The following is a 16,308-nucleotide window of genomic DNA, read 5'->3' as shown; positions in this document are numbered from 1 at the left end:
GTCTGGAAACGTGAACAAAAAAAAAGAGATTCTGTTGCATGAAACTCTATGTCCACAGGAGGGCAACATTGAGCAGCAATCGCCAAAACTGATCTATGAGAGATTTACCATCGCTTGGTTTTCATGTTAGATGACTGAAGAAAAGCACAGTGTGTAGCAGAATCGTTGTATAAAACACAAATCTTAGCTCTTTTTTTCCCCCTTTCTGGATTAAAAATCGTTAAACGAATCCTTGCACAATGTACAGGAAGTTTCAAGTTGTTGCACTCGGCGACCCGTCATGTGATCTGGGAAGCTTTTGCTGAGTCTGTGGTTACAAACTGAAGTGAAGTGTGTCTTGATTCCCAATAAAGAGAGAGAACAGAACACTTCTCACTCCGCCGAGCCGTAAGGAGTATCAAATTCATAACGGGGCAGAATTATGATGAAATTTGCTGAGTCACTGCATAAAAAGACTCGGAGGACAAACCTCTGCTTTCATCCATCTGAGAGAGGAAAAGAAAAAAAAACCTGATGATAAATTCCACATTATTCAGCACGCTGACAAGTACTTTCCTGCTGACTTAAGTAAACAGTCGCAGTATTCCCTGACGGGTCCACAGAGAGTCTGGGAGTTGCCCCTGCACTGATTATTGCAAGCATCTTGTGAAAAGCTGGGGTAGTTTGGGGGGTAATGTGGTCATAGCCCTGCGAAGAAGCACAAATATGTGCTGAGGTCACCACTTTTTACAAGTTTCGGCCGTTTCCTCACAACTTTGTCAGGAAACCAGGGGGTAGGTAAGGTTCTTGGCCAACGTTTCTCCTGACTAGAAAGACTTCCTGTTTTTCAGAAGAAGCTTGGAAGCATGCACCAATTGTTTTGGCACAATTGTATAGCTTCTTTTTTTGTAAAATGTGTGCTATATCCAATAGAATATGATGACGGGAATTGTGCTCTGTTACTTGGAGTTGTTTTAAAATAAATAAATAAAAAAAATAAAAAATAAAAAGGAACAGAGAGGGAAACAAAGGATAAAATCTAAGTCAACCTCAATTATGGCCCAGAGATAAGTGGCTATCTTAAGTTCTGGCTGCGGTGGCAGAGAGTTCCAGAATTGACGCCCTTTAAATGCTTGGTGCCTGAACCATGTGGCCTCCATGTCAAACTGAGGAAAGGACAAATCCCAGTACGTCTTTGTCAGCACTTCATGAAAATAAACCTACCGATGGCTTCGTCCTCGATTGTATCACCTGTTCCCCGATTGTGGAGTGGACTTTCTAACGCTTTTTGTTTTTCGTGAACAATAGTGTTCATCTCAAAACTGGGGCTGTAGAAATGACATACAACAAATCTCCTGTTGTACAATAACACGTCTCAGGCATATGCTGCTGAATTAAATCACTGATAGAGAAAGAAAGGATTTCTCTCTTGTCTCATTTGGGTGCTCCCTTACTACCACAAAACAGTAATACTGACTTCCTGATTGGATGTCATATTAACATTTTGAAGTGGCCCAGTCAAAGTCCAGACTGGAATTATTTTCCAGCGTTCTAATGATCAGGGTCATATTAAAGAGACTTTCCAACCCCAAAAGGTTGGAGCTCAAAGATAAATAATTAAATTAGCATCATGCTAAAAGAAAGTAACAAATGAAATGAAGGGTTTGGCTGATTTTTCCAATATTTCTTCTGGAATGGAATAACACAGTAGTTCTAAGTCTTAAATACTTCTAAATTCTCAACTTGAAAGTTACAATCAAAAAAACGAATACTAATAGTAGGAATTAGTGCTATTGATTTTTATTTTAGCATTTTGGGACCACCTCAAAGTGGAAAATACTCTGTAAGGGCTAAGAAATTTTGTCAATTCTAAATCCACAGCAGCGTATTAATACTATTATACCCACACATGTAAACACTAAACTTACTCCAAATTTGCCCCTAAAAGCTACTACATGAAAGCTTATTCTAATTGACAAATCTTTCTCAGGAATAAGCTTTATGTCCATCGTAAAGCTTCCTTTTATTAAATTGTAGGTTATAAAAATGCTTCGCCTCGTGGCTCATCGCTCCACAACGGGAACGTCAGACTCCAGGCTCATCAGGAATCTGTTCTTCTGTCAGCAGAACACAGGATAAAGAGCAGGAAACACATCCTTCCTGTGTCCTCTTCACTCTCACTTGTCTGTTGTCCAACTTATAGCACAATTATACTGTACATGTCATTGCCAGAAAGGCCATGCAGGTTTATTTGATGACCTTTAACCTTTAATCTGGGCTCCAGCCTAAATGGAAGAAAATAACTGATTTGTAGAAGTAGTTAAAAAAAATCTGATTATCAATTGCAGCTGCAGAAATTATTTTTCTGAAGGAACCTAAGTTTGTCTTTAGGTGATTTCTTTTTAAACTTTATAATCTCATTTTTACAATTGTTTTTGTGTTGGGGATCTTTTAATCTTCACTCTACAGAGAATTTAACCTTATTCAGATGAGGCAAACATAAGTTTTTTTTGTTTGTTTTTTTGTATACAAAAGCACTGCTATTTTTATGCTTTTATTTATTCATGATGATGTGCTTCATTCATTATTTGCTCACTTGTTGAATCCCCAAAAGGAAAACTACCTTCCAGGTTCAACCTGTTTGCAAAACCAAAAGTAGTTCCACACACACTACTGTTCAAGAGGTTAGAAAATAAGGTGTGCTTTGGTAAATATGTACATATTTTTAAATGAACAGTTATCTAAAACATATTAATAAAGCATTTTTATGTGACGGCCCCCTAAACCGCAAGTTTACAGAAGTGAAAGCGAACCAGAACAGAGAAATGAGCCACAATGACATCATCACTGATGTCAGTGTTGACGCCTACATGCATCCAGTTTATGTTCAGGTTCTCCAAAAGTTTTTTTTTTAATCTTTTGTTTTTAATGATGACTACCTTCCAAGTTCTCATTCGATGTACGATGCAAACCCCAGTTTTAAGCTAATAGCCCGTCTCTCCTTCTCTAATTATCCAAAACAAACATTCACTGATGCTTGTGCAAACAGCAAACGGAGCCCACTTCCTGCGAATCGCAGATTTTCTTCCTGGGAACGTCGCAACGGCTACTGTCTGCTTACAGCAGCAAATACGAAAACCATCATTACTGAATCACTGGATGACATCAAAGGTATTCATACAAAGGAAGACGGTGGACTACTTACAGTTGTCGGTTTTTATGGAACTGGACTCAGATCAGTACGCAGCACAGGAAACGTCAGGCCTCCACTTAAAAAAAAATTCTGCTGCGTTGGCAGGAGTGGGGCTTTAGTTCGCCTGCTTCTAGTCCCTCATTGTTCCTTTTCATAATATGATTTCACTCTGGCTCAGTTAAACCATAAATCTTATTCAAACATGAGATGTTTATGCTTCAAAAGTCTAGCTTGTTTTTATACCACTATTCCCAATACAGTACTTTAGAATAAAATGATATTCTCTAAAATCACAACAACTAATATCCTCGTTCGGTTTCTCACATAAAGACGCAAAGTTGCAAAAATGTTGCATAACAAATATAGGAAAATCTGGGCACCAATTCCAAATGACTCACATTATCCCCCCCATAATCCCACTTTCTCACAAATAAGCAGCGTAAACACACTTGAAACTTTTAAACTCCTCTGAAAAGTGTGGCATGTATTTTCCTTAGATAAACTTCCACAGAGGACGCTGCTGCCACTACCATGTTTTACGGTGGGAAGGGCATATTCAGGGTGATGTGCTTTGCTAGGTTTCCTAAACGCTCCCAAAACGTTCAGTTTCTTCTTTTCTCCTCCACATTTTTGCTACGTTTCATACTTGTATCCGTTTCTTGTTTTTAACTCCGTCTTTCATTTTGCCCCTCTTCCATAAAGGCCAGATTTGTGGAGTTTCACTGTCAACAAATCCTCCCAACCTTAGTAGGTGGATTGTTAGCTTTCTTGTGTTTTGTGAATGTTATCTTCTTCAGCATTTGAGTCACCGTTGTCATCTTCTTACTTTTTTTTTTTCCTTCTCTGCTTCCTTTTTTTTGGAGAAGGATTCTTTCATGTGACTAAAGAATGCGGTTTTAGAATCGCTCCACCTTTCGTTCGCTGGGCTTTCTCTTCTTGAAGCCTATTTTGTGTGCGGTGTGATGAACCCTTTGCTCTGAAATCCTCTGTTTGTGGGTAGAGCTGGATAATGACACGTCTGCTTCCTGATCTCTGCTTGGCTTACTGTTGTGACCCAGCGTGTCTTCATGTGGAAATCTTGGTCGTTTTTAACGCTGTTCAGCTCATATTCGTATTCAAACCTTTTAACTTTTCAAACCTGTTAGGATTTGTTTTAACCATATAGGAGTAGTTGTTTTTACTTGCTATCAGAGCTCCTTTAACAGATCCTGCTGGTTCACAACACGTTTAAAATTAAAAATACCAACAACTAACCATTAACCTGCTTGATGAGGCGGTAAGGAGGCAAGCCACACCTGTCTGCAAAGCAACATTTGAGCTGGTCACCAGTGATTCAGCCTTTGTCAAGTTTTTAAGCTTTTTTAAAAAATAAAAAAAATGTAAAAATGCTCTAATAAAATATTTTTATAGGCCCTTTAAATCACTTTCAAAACTTTGTGCTTGAAGACAACACATTTATGTTGCTAGCTAAAGAGGTATTGTGAAAATGCATACTTAAATCCTCCTGACTACCAGTAGTTCATTTTTGTCCTCTGTAGAGGACATTTCTAAACTTGAATATCTCCCACCCCCTGCATTCTACTGAATTAATACCTTTTGGTATCTGGAGAGGACATTTAGGGCTTTTCAATGATACCACATGTGAAGGGGTGGGACTTTTGTACATACCTTTTTCTAATTCATAAAAATGGCATTTATCAGTAATAACCACATGTTATGGGAAGAGACAAAGTAAGTGCATAAAACCTTTTATCACCTTACAAAGACTGTGGGATAAAAAAAAATGGTGATTGGACATAATTTCTTTTCCTGGTAGTCAAGAGGTTAAACTAAGGTCCTTGTGGTTTAATGTATTCATTAGTCTGTCTGTATGTTCACACTTCATTTTTCTTTCTTACTTCAGATTTTAGACTCAGCAGACATGGAACAACCAGCATCTCTCAAAAAGCTAAGCTGCTTATTATCCTGCTGAAGCAATTAACCATTTCAATTGTTTCAGCCATTGACAACACCTTGTGACTCCTGTCAATCAGCCAGGTGCAACAGCTCAGTGAGGTGCATTGGGTCTGCACCTTTTGTCAACCGGTGAAGCAAGTGGTGGGCCGGGTTGGTTGGTATTCTTTACAAAACCATATAAACGGTGCATCAGTTGGGGTGTATCTACAGGAAGCACACTTCCACCTTCTGACTGAAATAAACAAATAAAATAATGTTTTTAAATGGCAAGGCTGTTTAAAAAAATAATAAGGTCAGTAAATTGACAGATTTTGAAAAAAAACAAAACGAAACAAAAAAAACCCCAGCAGGTAACCTGTAGCGCTTTTATTTATCAATAGCTAATGAAATAATACGCTCGGATCGTTGCTTTCCATTTAAGAGGAAACTCCCACACATCTCGTTCCCGGATGATCCGCCAACAGTGTTCTGTCCACACTCCATTTTTAAAATCTACACTTATTTGCATATGTAAACTTGTGCAGGTATTAGTTTTTAGAAGTACCATACTTAACTGTAACATATTCTTTGGCCAGGGGTCACAAGTACCTCCGTATAATCCAGCTCCTGACTCTCTGCAGGTCACATGAGTAGTTATGTTTATGTCAAACCAAAACTACAGAACAGAGGAGAGGAAATTTATGGAAGCAAACAAAGCAGGGATTGCCACCAAGATATAGAGCGAGCTGGGTGGGGAACCCGTATAAATATGACATATTAGACTTGTTCAAGGGTATTATTATTATTTTCTTTCTTTATTCATTTGTGTGTGTGTGTTTTTTTTTAACAAACTGAAATACTGCAAAACTTCAAAATATACTCCAAAATTAAACAATTAGTTTGAGTAAGACTATACCTTATATCCTAAAGTGTATATTTTAGCCTTAATCAATTTGTGAATTAAGCTTAGACAGCTGCCTAACATTTAAAATGTAGCAAAAAAAAAGGAAGCTTATTTTTTTTCTGTGTCCTTCTATCCCAAAAGTGACCGCCCCTCTGCCACTTTAAAGCTGCAGTGAGTCAGTCAGTGAAGAGTTAAAGGTTGGAGCTGGCAGGGGTCTGCCCTGTGTGTCCACGGTATTTAGCAGGAAAAAGTCAGACTCCTGCTCGCTGTCCTGAGCTAGGTTTGTGTTTTGTTTTTTTCCTCCTCATTTTGCTGCAGAGCCGCCGAGGTGCGACGGCGACAACAAAGTAGCTAAGCCGTGTCACCGCGCGCGTTTAAACAGGTACGTCACTGTTATTTCCCGACGTTTTCCCATCAAACTCTCAGCAACATTACAGGTTGTTGGTTTATTGATGCAGCAGGGATACAAACGTGTCTATGAGTTGGTCGTCTCACGGCTTCTGCTGTGACGAGTGTAAGATTTTTATTTATTTTTTTTTAACCTTCATAGAACCTTGGTTTTCACTTAAAATGTATCCAGGCATCACTTTGGAAGGTTAAACCTATTGCATTGTTTCCCTCTGACTCATAACATTTTCTACAGCCTCTGGTCTAAGCGCGCACCATTTTTACCTAAAGTACTTCATTTAATTCCGAGAGAAATTCAAAGGTGTATTTTTAACTACGCACCACCTCGGAGAATTAGTTTAAATTCTAAAAGCATTTTTGGAAGTGACTGGCCTTTGTGTGCACAGCGCCCTGTGGTATTTCACCATCTCATTCATTCGCAGACTGACTCATTCCCTGATTTCCTCCAGATGTGCAGAAGTTTACGTTTCCTGATGGCCCTACATTGTGACACTTCTGCACTCAGCACTGCCATAATTCTGCTGACAGAGATTTACGCTTGTTCTCTGTGGTCAAGTTTAACTTGTTGTGACACAAGTACGTTTAAAAAAAAAAAAACCTTCCAGACTTTAAATATTCCTCCTGACGGGCACCCCTTGAGATTTTTGTTAAAATGTAACTGTTATATCCAGGAAGTGCTGACATTACACCAGTTTTATTAGGCTCTGCCTCCAGTCCTCCTTCTGCCATAGCTGTGCTTGATGGCCAAGAACAATCATGTGTCAGGATTATCTGAGTGATGCATTAAAGTTTGCCTTCAGCAGTTTCCAAGCACAACAAAATCTGCACGTGTGTGTGTCAGTGGCCTGCAGTAATTTACATGGCAAATGATGGGGCAAACGCATCCTGCTGTGCATTTGGTGTGTGTTCAACACCATCACTGGTAGATGATGTCGAGGTTTATTGTTTTACAGTTCCGCAGTAGCTGTTGTAAAAAAAAAAAAACTGCACAGCTAAAACCCAACTGATACTTTTTGTCTTTTTAAACCAAATGAGTAGCAAGTCGGCTGTGAGTCCTTCCACCCCTCCTCTCTGTACGATCAGGTGTTGCTCATTGCCAGATGATTACTGGCACCAAGCTGCAGCACATTTGCTGACTGGCAGGTATGCTGTCTTTTATATCTCTCAGTATCGGCCTCATTTCCTCTGCTCCCAAACTTATCTGGTTTTGATAAGTCTGGCATTCCTTCTCCAAGGCTTAAGCATAAGAGGACTGTGGGCAAACATCATTCTGAAGGCACCAATTTCCTCTTGTTCCTGCTCAGCTGGGCATCACGAGATCTCTTACTCTGCTAGCCTAAGATTAACCTTTAGGTAATTGCTCAACCTTTGGCCGTTTCCAACCTTTGGTCTGCTCAACGGTAGTCACGGGCTCTTTACATCCGCGCTTTAACCAGTGTTCCCTCTGGAGCTGGTCCTTGAGGTATGTCTGTCTACTGGGTATGGCAGGATTTGTGCCAGATATTTTTCAGTGGCTTTGAGCTTTTTGTTGTAGCTGATTGCTTGTAATTGTGTCTTCTACAGTGATAATTTGACTCAGACGTGCCTGTGCTGTTACAAATTTAAATTTGTGTGGGTACCACAGATCGACTAACTTGTGCTGCGTTGCTTGTTTTCTGGGTCAACGGTTTGACTGAACATGGGTACATGTGGGATTTTTCTCCAGCAATGTTGATGATTCTGGCAAACATTTGGTCCCTCTATACAGTTGAGTGTTTGGGTGTATAATGAACTGCCATGATGGAGTTTAAGATGTTAAAGCACATAGTTTTGGCATCATTGTATTTCTAAATATTTCACTTCAAGCAAACTATCGCAATCCTTTAAAAAAAATTTTTAAAGGGAAGGTCAAAGTGTCTCGTGGTCTTGAGTTTTTTTTTATTGGTCATAATGGCTTGTTTTGCTTGTTTCTGATGGGTGTTTTATGTGGTTGTAAACATTTTATTGCATGTCGTTTAATTTGCTCTTGAGCAAATGAATGAAGCTCTTCATCAATTTCTTAACTACAGCCTTAGTCTAATGTCCTTTTTTTTCCCCCTAGCAGACTTACCAGGAGTCTTTAATGACGTCTTATATTTTCCACCAATGCTTATCACTGTTCACTTCACTTTTTCTACTCCAGACGAACAAAAAGAGAAGGATGAGTGGGTGTTAAGTCATATGCCTGGTTGACTCGTCTCTGCTTTGCAACACTGAGCTGCAGCCTGCTTCGCCTAGGATTGTCGCTTGTCCCGTAAAGTTGGACCCCTTCACACGATGTCTACAGAGGTGGAAAACGGTGTACCAGCAACCGCTGACCCAAGTTCCCCAGCCACAGCCTCAACCAACAGCCCACCCCCTTCTCCTCTGACGACCACACCCAAGGGCCTGTTGAGAAAAGAGAAGAGGAAAGGTCAGTTGAATAACTTTAATACTCGAGGCTCTTAATGAACCAATTTTAAAAGAGAGTGGTGTTTTCAGCATACCAGAATAAAGGCTTGTGTTACTCTACAGACCTCTCTCAAATGGCGTTAAAAGAACCTTCACTGGGGAATAAAAAGCTTGTGTAAATTCTAGGAACACTAATGGATTTTAAACCATGAGTTAATACAATCTGTATGCCATTCATTTGATTTGGGTGTGGTGGAACAAGGTGGAATCTGAGATTTTTAACAAACTTTCTTTGCCCTTGGTTGCTAGCCGCACAGCACAACTGCTTTCTGTAGCTATTACGATGATATTATAATCAAACACTTGTAATGGCATTACAAGTGTTTGTTCCAACTTTTCTAGTTGAAAAGTCAGATTTCAGAGTATTGAGCACCTGAAGCTAGCAAGCTAACGGGCTACAACCCTGACTGTTGGCGAGCTAAGACGATGTTTGAGGACTGCTCGTTTGTCCTGAGAAATGTTTTTTAATGGCTGTTGCAATTTGTGTGTATAAGACTCAATTTCCTGAATAGACTATTTTGTGGGTTGGTCACTTGCTATGCACAAAGAACCACAAGTCTTGCTAATGTAACATAACGGAATGCACTAATGTCTGAATTTTGTAGCTGGGCTTAAATTCCTAATGTGACAAGGAGGCTTGCATAGTAAAGACTTTCACACAAACATTTCAATCAACTTGTGTGTCATATCAATATTTAACTCGATAGTTCCAGTTGTATTTAGCACCTGTAAAACTGTAGTACCAGTTTTTGTTTTATCTGAAAGACTTGTGACCATTTGCAGCCTTGGTCCACCCAATGTCTGGGTAATGACTGCAGCCTATAACAGGATGTGTCCCGTTTGAATTACAAGCAGCAATTGATTTCCTGTACTATGCGGAATTGTTCAACTCATAAATTTTCTACTAGCAGGAAGTTGCTCTGGGCTCAACACTCGGTGAAGTGAACAAAAAAATTGGAACTCAGAATAATTGAAACAGGATGTCATACAATGTCCTTGGAGCTAATGCACAATTTGAGAAGTAGCATTTTTGGTCAGTTTGTAGCTGCTTGACAAAATGCTAAATGTGCAACAGTTTGAGCGCATAATAAACATTTTCCTGTTTTTAGTGGTAGAGAAGACGGATGAGTACCTCCTGAGCAGGTTTCAAGGGGACGGTGTGAGGTACAAAGCCAAGCTCATCGGTATCGACGATGTCCCCGAGGCCCGTGGAGACAAAATGTGCCAGGACTCTATGATGAAGCTTAAGGTACAGCTGGAGTCAAATAATTTTTAAACTTTTAATATTGTTGCTGTGTGCTTGTGCTGGACTAAACAAATTTCCTGCAATGGAACAAATTCATTTTTTTTTTTTTCTTTTTCCCCTGCAGGGGATGGCGGTAGCTGCTCGGTCCCAAGGCAAACACAAACAGAGAATCTGGGTCAACATTTCCATGTCTGGTATAAGGATTGTTGATGAAAAGTCAGGAGTGAGTCTAGTTTAATGCTGCCTGCGGAGGATTACTATTTGCATTTCAGATAACTCACTGCAATTTATTTTTCCCTCTTTTATCAGGTAATTGAACATGAGCATGTGGTGAATAAAATCTCCTTCATTGCCAGAGATGTAACGGACAACAGAGCGTTTGGATATGTATGTGGGGGTGAAGGACAGCATCAGTTCTTTGCCATAAAAACGGCACAACAGGTAATGACATGAGCAGAGTCGCAGAGCAGTAAATCTTAAGATTCACAGGCAGCACTGAGACTTTTTATTTTCTGTGGACTTGCACAGGCAGAACCTTTGGTCATCGATCTGAAAGATCTTTTCCAAGTAATCTTCAACATGAGGAAGAAAGAAGCAGAGTCCTCAGAGAAGGTAACGTTTTAGCACCAAGCTGTAACTTCCTCTGCCGCCCTCTTAAAGTTGGACACTCTGTTTCTTTGTGGAAGAACAAAACATTGTCTTAAACTGGCAGAGCTGCCATGATGCAATCTGTTCTCCATGCACCTCCTGAAAATCAACAGTGCCTCTCGATGTTCTGTGAGGGAATTACATTCTCGTTCACTGACGAGGCTCATGTCAGCAAAATTTATTGAATCACTGACATTGTAACTCTCTTCACAGGCTCAAAATGGCTCTGCAGTTGCAGAGGTAAGCTCCCTAAAGCTTCTTGTTTTCAGAAAAGTTGGACTTTCTCTTAACATTCTCCTCTCTTTTATTAGAACTGTGACAATAATGAATCGAAGCCTGCACAGGTAGGAATTCCTGTTTTGGGATTTATTTTTATTTTTTTCCCCTGTAAGCGTTTGCTTTAATATTTGATTAATTTCCAGCCAGTGGAGCAGCTCGACCTTTTTGGAGACATTAAAACTCCCCCAGACATCAGGGCTCCAGAAGTAAGTTTGTAGCTGCTGTTATCTCTATCTGGCTAAACTCTATTTTTGGAGTCGTATTATGGCATCTTAATATTAATACTTTGTATCTGTGTGTCACTGTGTGTCTCAACACTTGCTGAAAAATCCAATGATTTTAAAATGGCTTTACTGGACATCAATGTTTTTAGTTTAGTGTGTTTAATATTTAAATGCCATAATTTTTTTTCTTTTTTAATGGAGGCAATCAACCTGTTTAAGAATTTGGATAATTCGCCCTTTACCAATCTTATGATTCGTCTTAACCTTAAAGCTGCTACAAGTTTTTTTTTTTTTTTTTGAACATTTTTAATATGCTGCTTCTAGAAACTACCAGTGTTTGTATTGACATAAAAGTAAAACACTGGGTGCATGATTTTTTTTTTTTAGATTTAAAAATGAAATATTTTCCAAAGATCACTAAAGTATTCCTACTCTTCAAACTTCCAAATATTGAGGGGGTCCACTAGAGTGTCACTATATACATACAGCTGTTTCTGACTGCTTTGTATTCTAATCTGGAGTCTTTGGCAGGATTTGAAAATGATCATTTGTTTGTTCAAAGAATTAAGATTATGGTCTTAAACTATGCAAAGTTGGTGGCGATTTGGCCAATCTGGTAATTGCTGAATACAAATGCATATCACACTGATGTGACTACTTTACAGTAACACCAGACTGTGTCTGTCACATGATCTCAAAATTCAATTGAAAACCTATGTGGGCAAATATAATTCTACAACTTTTTTTTTTTTTTTTTCCCCCACCGCCGGACACTGCTTAAATGAGTTTTTGGCCTAATTGCCAAATGGATCTGCACACCAATGATGTATATATTTTTTAAAACCTTTGACTTGTAGCAGCTTTAAAGCACCTGTCTCTCACACCATGTGATTAATATGCGCACTCTGAAATTGTTTCATTGATCTCTTCTTCTCTCACTGTCCATGTTAACCAGGAATCTAATGACATTCTGTTGCTGGACTTTTCTACTGGAGTTGATGGAAATCAAAATTGCATGAAGGATTCCTCTTTTCTGAACTCCCTTGGCCCCGACTATGAAGTGCCCACAAATTCTAAAAATACGTCAACTTTTGGCTACTTTCCTGCTCCAGATGGTGACCCATTTGGAGATGACCCCCTTTCTAGTCAACCCAATAGTTTTGTACCTCATGATGCACATCAGCCACCTACAAATGATCTTAATGTTTCTTCTGACACTGTTAAGACAAATCTTAATGGTTTAAGTGGAGAGACTGGGCAAAATCTGCAGAAGAATGAACTATCCAGTAAATCGATGATCCTTGCGCTCAATAATGGACAGTGGCCACTAGGGGGTAGTATAACACAAGGCACTGGGATAACGATGGTGGACGGGAATGAATGTCAACAAGGAATCTCTGCCAAAAACCCATTTTTTGACTCCTCTTTGAAAACGTCCCCAGTCTCTTACAACATAAGTAACCCAGAAGCACCGGTGACCCATAGCAACAACTCTGTTGTCATAAGCCCACCTCCACAGAACTTTAAGTCTGGACGAGGTCGAAGGAACACAAAGGTGAAACCACACAGCCAGTAGAGTTATAGTGGGGTTGCATGAGACTGGGGTTCACGTCTAACATCACCTTTTCACGGTTCTGTTGGGTACGAGGACAGTTTGACTGCCTGTGTGTAGATGCCGTGCAAGGCCTCAGTGACTTCTGAATCTTTCAGGAAATGTTCTTCATCTCTATGCTTGCACTGGTGGTTTGATCCGGCTTTGAAACGCTGCATTTTGACTATGCTGCTGAACGAACACTTTTTTTTCTTCCTCTTTTCACCTTGGCTCTTAACCTATTTTTCTAACATTCATGCTTCAAGTGACTAAAGGGCACTGGTAAGTTTTGAAGCATGTTTACACATTAGTAATCAGGGTTCTACTTTGAGCATGCTAGATTACATTTGAGCAGTCTTGGGTAAATATTTTTGCATTTCTGTGTTCAAAATCCCTCATTGGCATCTTATTTTGTGCCACTAGGCTGGGTCAAGTGATCTGTTTGGCGCAGACTTATTTGGTGCTTCTTCTGAGACATCTCCAGCTGACCTTTTCAACAATACACCTACAAATGTTGTTCCTTCAGCCATGGCTGCTCTGGGTAATGAGCTTTGTTTTTTTTCTCTCCCAAAGTTTGAGTAAATTTACTGTAAACTTACTGCTTTCTTTTGTACATTCAGGCAATCTTCAGTTGGGTCCACCAGCTACAAGTGTACCTATGGGCATGTGGGGTTCCTCCCCTGCTCCAGCCACAATGTATCACATGCCAGGAATTGCTGCTCCTGGCCCTAGACCCAACTTTGTGCAACCGGCTCCCTTTGCTGTTCCCATGCAGCCCCCCCCCTGGGGTCCGCAGGTGGCACCTCAGTTCAGTGTCCCACCCCTCTCTCCGCCTCACCTCCAGTGGGCTCAGCCAGCTCCCTCCAATCCCTTCCAAACAATGGGAGACCAGGGTCCGTCACGCCCCCCTCCAAGGCCGCCTGCTAAGGAGACTCCGGCCAGAGTGGAAAACGCTGCCTTCACTGCTTTGGATCCTCTTGGCGATAAGGAGAAGAAAACTGGGAAGGACATGTTCAAGAACTTCCAGCTCGCCAAACCTCCTGCTATCCCAGCCAGGAAAGGGGAAGTTGCATCAAGTGCTGCTGCACCCGCCGCCAAAGAGTCGGGGGCATTCGATGAATACTTTTCCAATAAAGTGGGTGTGGCCCAGGAGGCTGCAGACTATGATGACTTTGACATCAGTCGGATGTCTTCACTTGCTAATAATGGTAAGATGGCTCAGGGTTTTAAAATAAAGGAATAATTTGGATTTATTTTTTGAAGTGAGATTTATCGGTAATGGTTTGATTATCGGTTTGTGCAGTATGGGATTCCCTCTAGAGAGAGCAATTGGGTAAAGTTGAAAACTTCAGAGTCCATGCTAGCAAGCAGTTGTTTCTCAAAAGTGGAGGATCCAGACCTCTTGGTATGAGGCAAAACATAGAACAAGGGGCTGGCCTTTTCCTGGTTATGTTCTATGTATTAACCAGATCCAATCAATGCATCTTGAGTTTTAGATTGTCTGGGAGATGGAGACCTGAAAAATGACAAACGCACATCATTTGTGCTGGTGCAAAAATATTGAATTGATCCAAGCTCCTGAAACTGGAGCATTTGGGTCGCTAGTCAGCCTCTCGGTACTCCATGGACTTTTCTCTAAAATCGCAACATATAATGGAGCCATTACTGGTATTGCAATCCTAGTACTTCATGCAAACCATTTTGCTGTACATTCTAAGAAACTCAGTTTCCCTCTAGATGCTGCAAAGCAAGTACCTGTGCAAACTCCTGGCCTCCTTGATGCTGCCTTCTCTTCTGCTCCAGTTCCCAACAATTCAGCACAAACGCTGGGGCAAGGCTTTGGTCAGGACATGTTTGATAAAGCCTTTGGTGTCCCGGATCCTAATCCTTTTGGAGCACCAATGGTAAGAACTTGTTAATCAAGATGTTGCATTCTCTGATACTCTTGGTGATGAAACACTTTTCTTTGGCAGAATACAGTTGCTCAGGCCTCTGGTTGCACAGATGCCTTTGGAGATGCATTTGGTAATCCTTTTGCTTGACTACAGGTTGGCCCATGAGTAAGTAAGTACCTGTTTGCTTGTTCCTTACATCATAAGGGAACAAACCTAACTCTTTTTTTTAATTTATTTTTTTAATGCCTTACAGTGAAAGGAATTGCAGGGCAAACGAAGCTCTCCACCTCAAACTTATCTTCAGGACAAGCTGCCCTGTGCAAGACAATCCAATCCAAATGAACTCTTATTCTTGTCCCTGAACCACCTTTTTTTTTTCCTTCCAACACACCAGCCTTTGACTCTTGTTCCTGTTGACTGATCCACTTGGTAAATGTTTTGGTATGATTTTCTGATGAAATGGTTGTGATGTTTAAATGTTCACTGCTAATGCTATCTTTGTAAAAGAAATAAATCAGAAATTACGCAGTAAATTGTTTGATTCTTTGCATCATTGCGAAGGAAGCAACAGATCAATTACAATTGGCTACTTTTCTATCCTACAAAAGGTGAAGTGAATTGACTGGTTTGCTCTTTGAGAACATGGACATTTGTATATAGGTTTTTTTTTCTCCGGCATTTTAAAGCTTTAAGCTGTCCTTCAGTCTAAAATTTCTGTTTCAGCAAGAATTACAATTTCTAAAGGCAACACTGACTGAATATTGACGCAATCAAAATCACACAGCTTGAGATGGAAGATTTTGTACTTTATTTCTTTTGGTGGTACAACACAGACCTGGAGTACTGCATTTTGTCAACCAATCTGAGTGCCCTTTGATGGCCTGGTGATCTGTCCAGTGTGATCTCTGCCTCATTTGTTGACTGCACCCTCCAAACCCCACTAGGGATAAGGGTGTAAGATGATGGATGAAACCAATCTGAGCCTGGAAGCTTGTCTCCATCTTCATGTACTGCACTGCAGATTCTCCTCTACAGCAGAGCCTGCTGTGAAAGTGCAGACCAGTAACATGGCAAATGATGAAAAACTTGTTCCTGTTTCTTGGCCATTTACACAGTTGCAGGAAACCGATCTTAAGCTTGTGTGAGCAGTGCATTCACACCGATGATTAACAGTGACAAGACCTTCTGATTTTTATTTTGACCTCTTTTTTTTTTTTTTTTTTTTTTTTTCCATCGGTCTTGTGCTGTCGGGACACTTTAACATGGGTAAAATACTTTTTAGGTTCCCTACTGCATTTTTACCTACATAGAATGTTCTGTGCCTTGGTGATTTTCATTTCTATCCCTGACTTATTTTTCAGTAAACTTTCATTTAATTTGCTTAGTTTTTGGCTTTTAGTACTCATGCCATAAAGTTGGCCAGCAATACTGATTAACAAGTGAATGGACCTTCCCAATTTACATTGTCTTCACAGTCACTGCACTCCAATTTTCATTTTGTTGGACAACTGGCTGTACCTTTGAATTAAGACGGTCA

At 40.2% G+C, this 16,308-nt stretch overlaps 1 protein-coding gene across 8 annotated transcripts; it reads left to right on the top strand.

Moving 5' to 3' along the window:
* The first annotated feature begins 6,267 nt into the window (after nt 1–6,267).
* dab2 (DAB adaptor protein 2) lies at nt 6,268–15,304 on the top strand. Of its 8 annotated transcripts, none has more exons than XM_017307671.1 (15): nt 6,268–6,291; nt 8,581–8,850; nt 9,998–10,137; nt 10,259–10,357; nt 10,444–10,575; nt 10,663–10,746; nt 10,996–11,022; nt 11,094–11,126; nt 11,205–11,267; nt 12,241–12,840; nt 13,300–13,417; nt 13,497–14,084; nt 14,614–14,780; nt 14,850–14,936; nt 15,025–15,304. In XM_017307671.1, the coding sequence occupies exons 2-14, from the start codon at nt 8,715–8,717 to the stop codon at nt 14,916–14,918; spliced, it is 2,256 nt and encodes a 751-aa protein (XP_017163160.1). In that variant the 5' UTR covers nt 6,268–6,291; nt 8,581–8,714; the 3' UTR covers nt 14,919–14,936; nt 15,025–15,304. The 8 variants fall into 8 exon arrangements, with proteins under 8 accessions (XP_017163160.1, XP_008421732.1, XP_008421733.1 ...); XM_008423510.1 differs by lacking the exon at nt 6,268–6,291 and adding an exon at nt 6,298–6,393 and having other exon boundaries at nt 8,676–8,850; XM_008423511.1 differs by lacking the exon at nt 6,268–6,291 and adding an exon at nt 6,298–6,393 and having other exon boundaries at nt 14,850–14,924.
* Nucleotides 15,305–16,308: the final 1,004 nt, after the last annotated feature.

The sequence above is a fragment of the Poecilia reticulata genome, linkage group LG12 (assembly GCF_000633615.1).
Source record: "Poecilia reticulata strain Guanapo linkage group LG12, Guppy_female_1.0+MT, whole genome shotgun sequence".
NCBI lineage: Eukaryota > Metazoa > Chordata > Actinopteri > Cyprinodontiformes > Poeciliidae > Poecilia > Poecilia reticulata.
The sequence above is the reverse complement of the archived record's forward strand: the minus strand, read 5'-3'. Positions and strand labels throughout refer to the sequence as shown.

Excerpts from the sequence above, each read along its gene's own strand:
- dab2 (XM_017307671.1), top strand. The coding sequence starts at position 8,715 with ATGTCTACAGAGGTGGAAAACGGTGTACCAGCAACCGCTGACCCAAGT. Across the intron at positions 10,576-10,662 it reads CCATAAAAACGGCACAACAG|GCAGAACCTTTGGTCATCGA; the intron begins GTAATGACATGA and ends GGACTTGCACAG. Across the intron at positions 11,127-11,204 it reads ATGAATCGAAGCCTGCACAG|CCAGTGGAGCAGCTCGACCT; the intron begins GTAGGAATTCCT and ends ATTAATTTCCAG.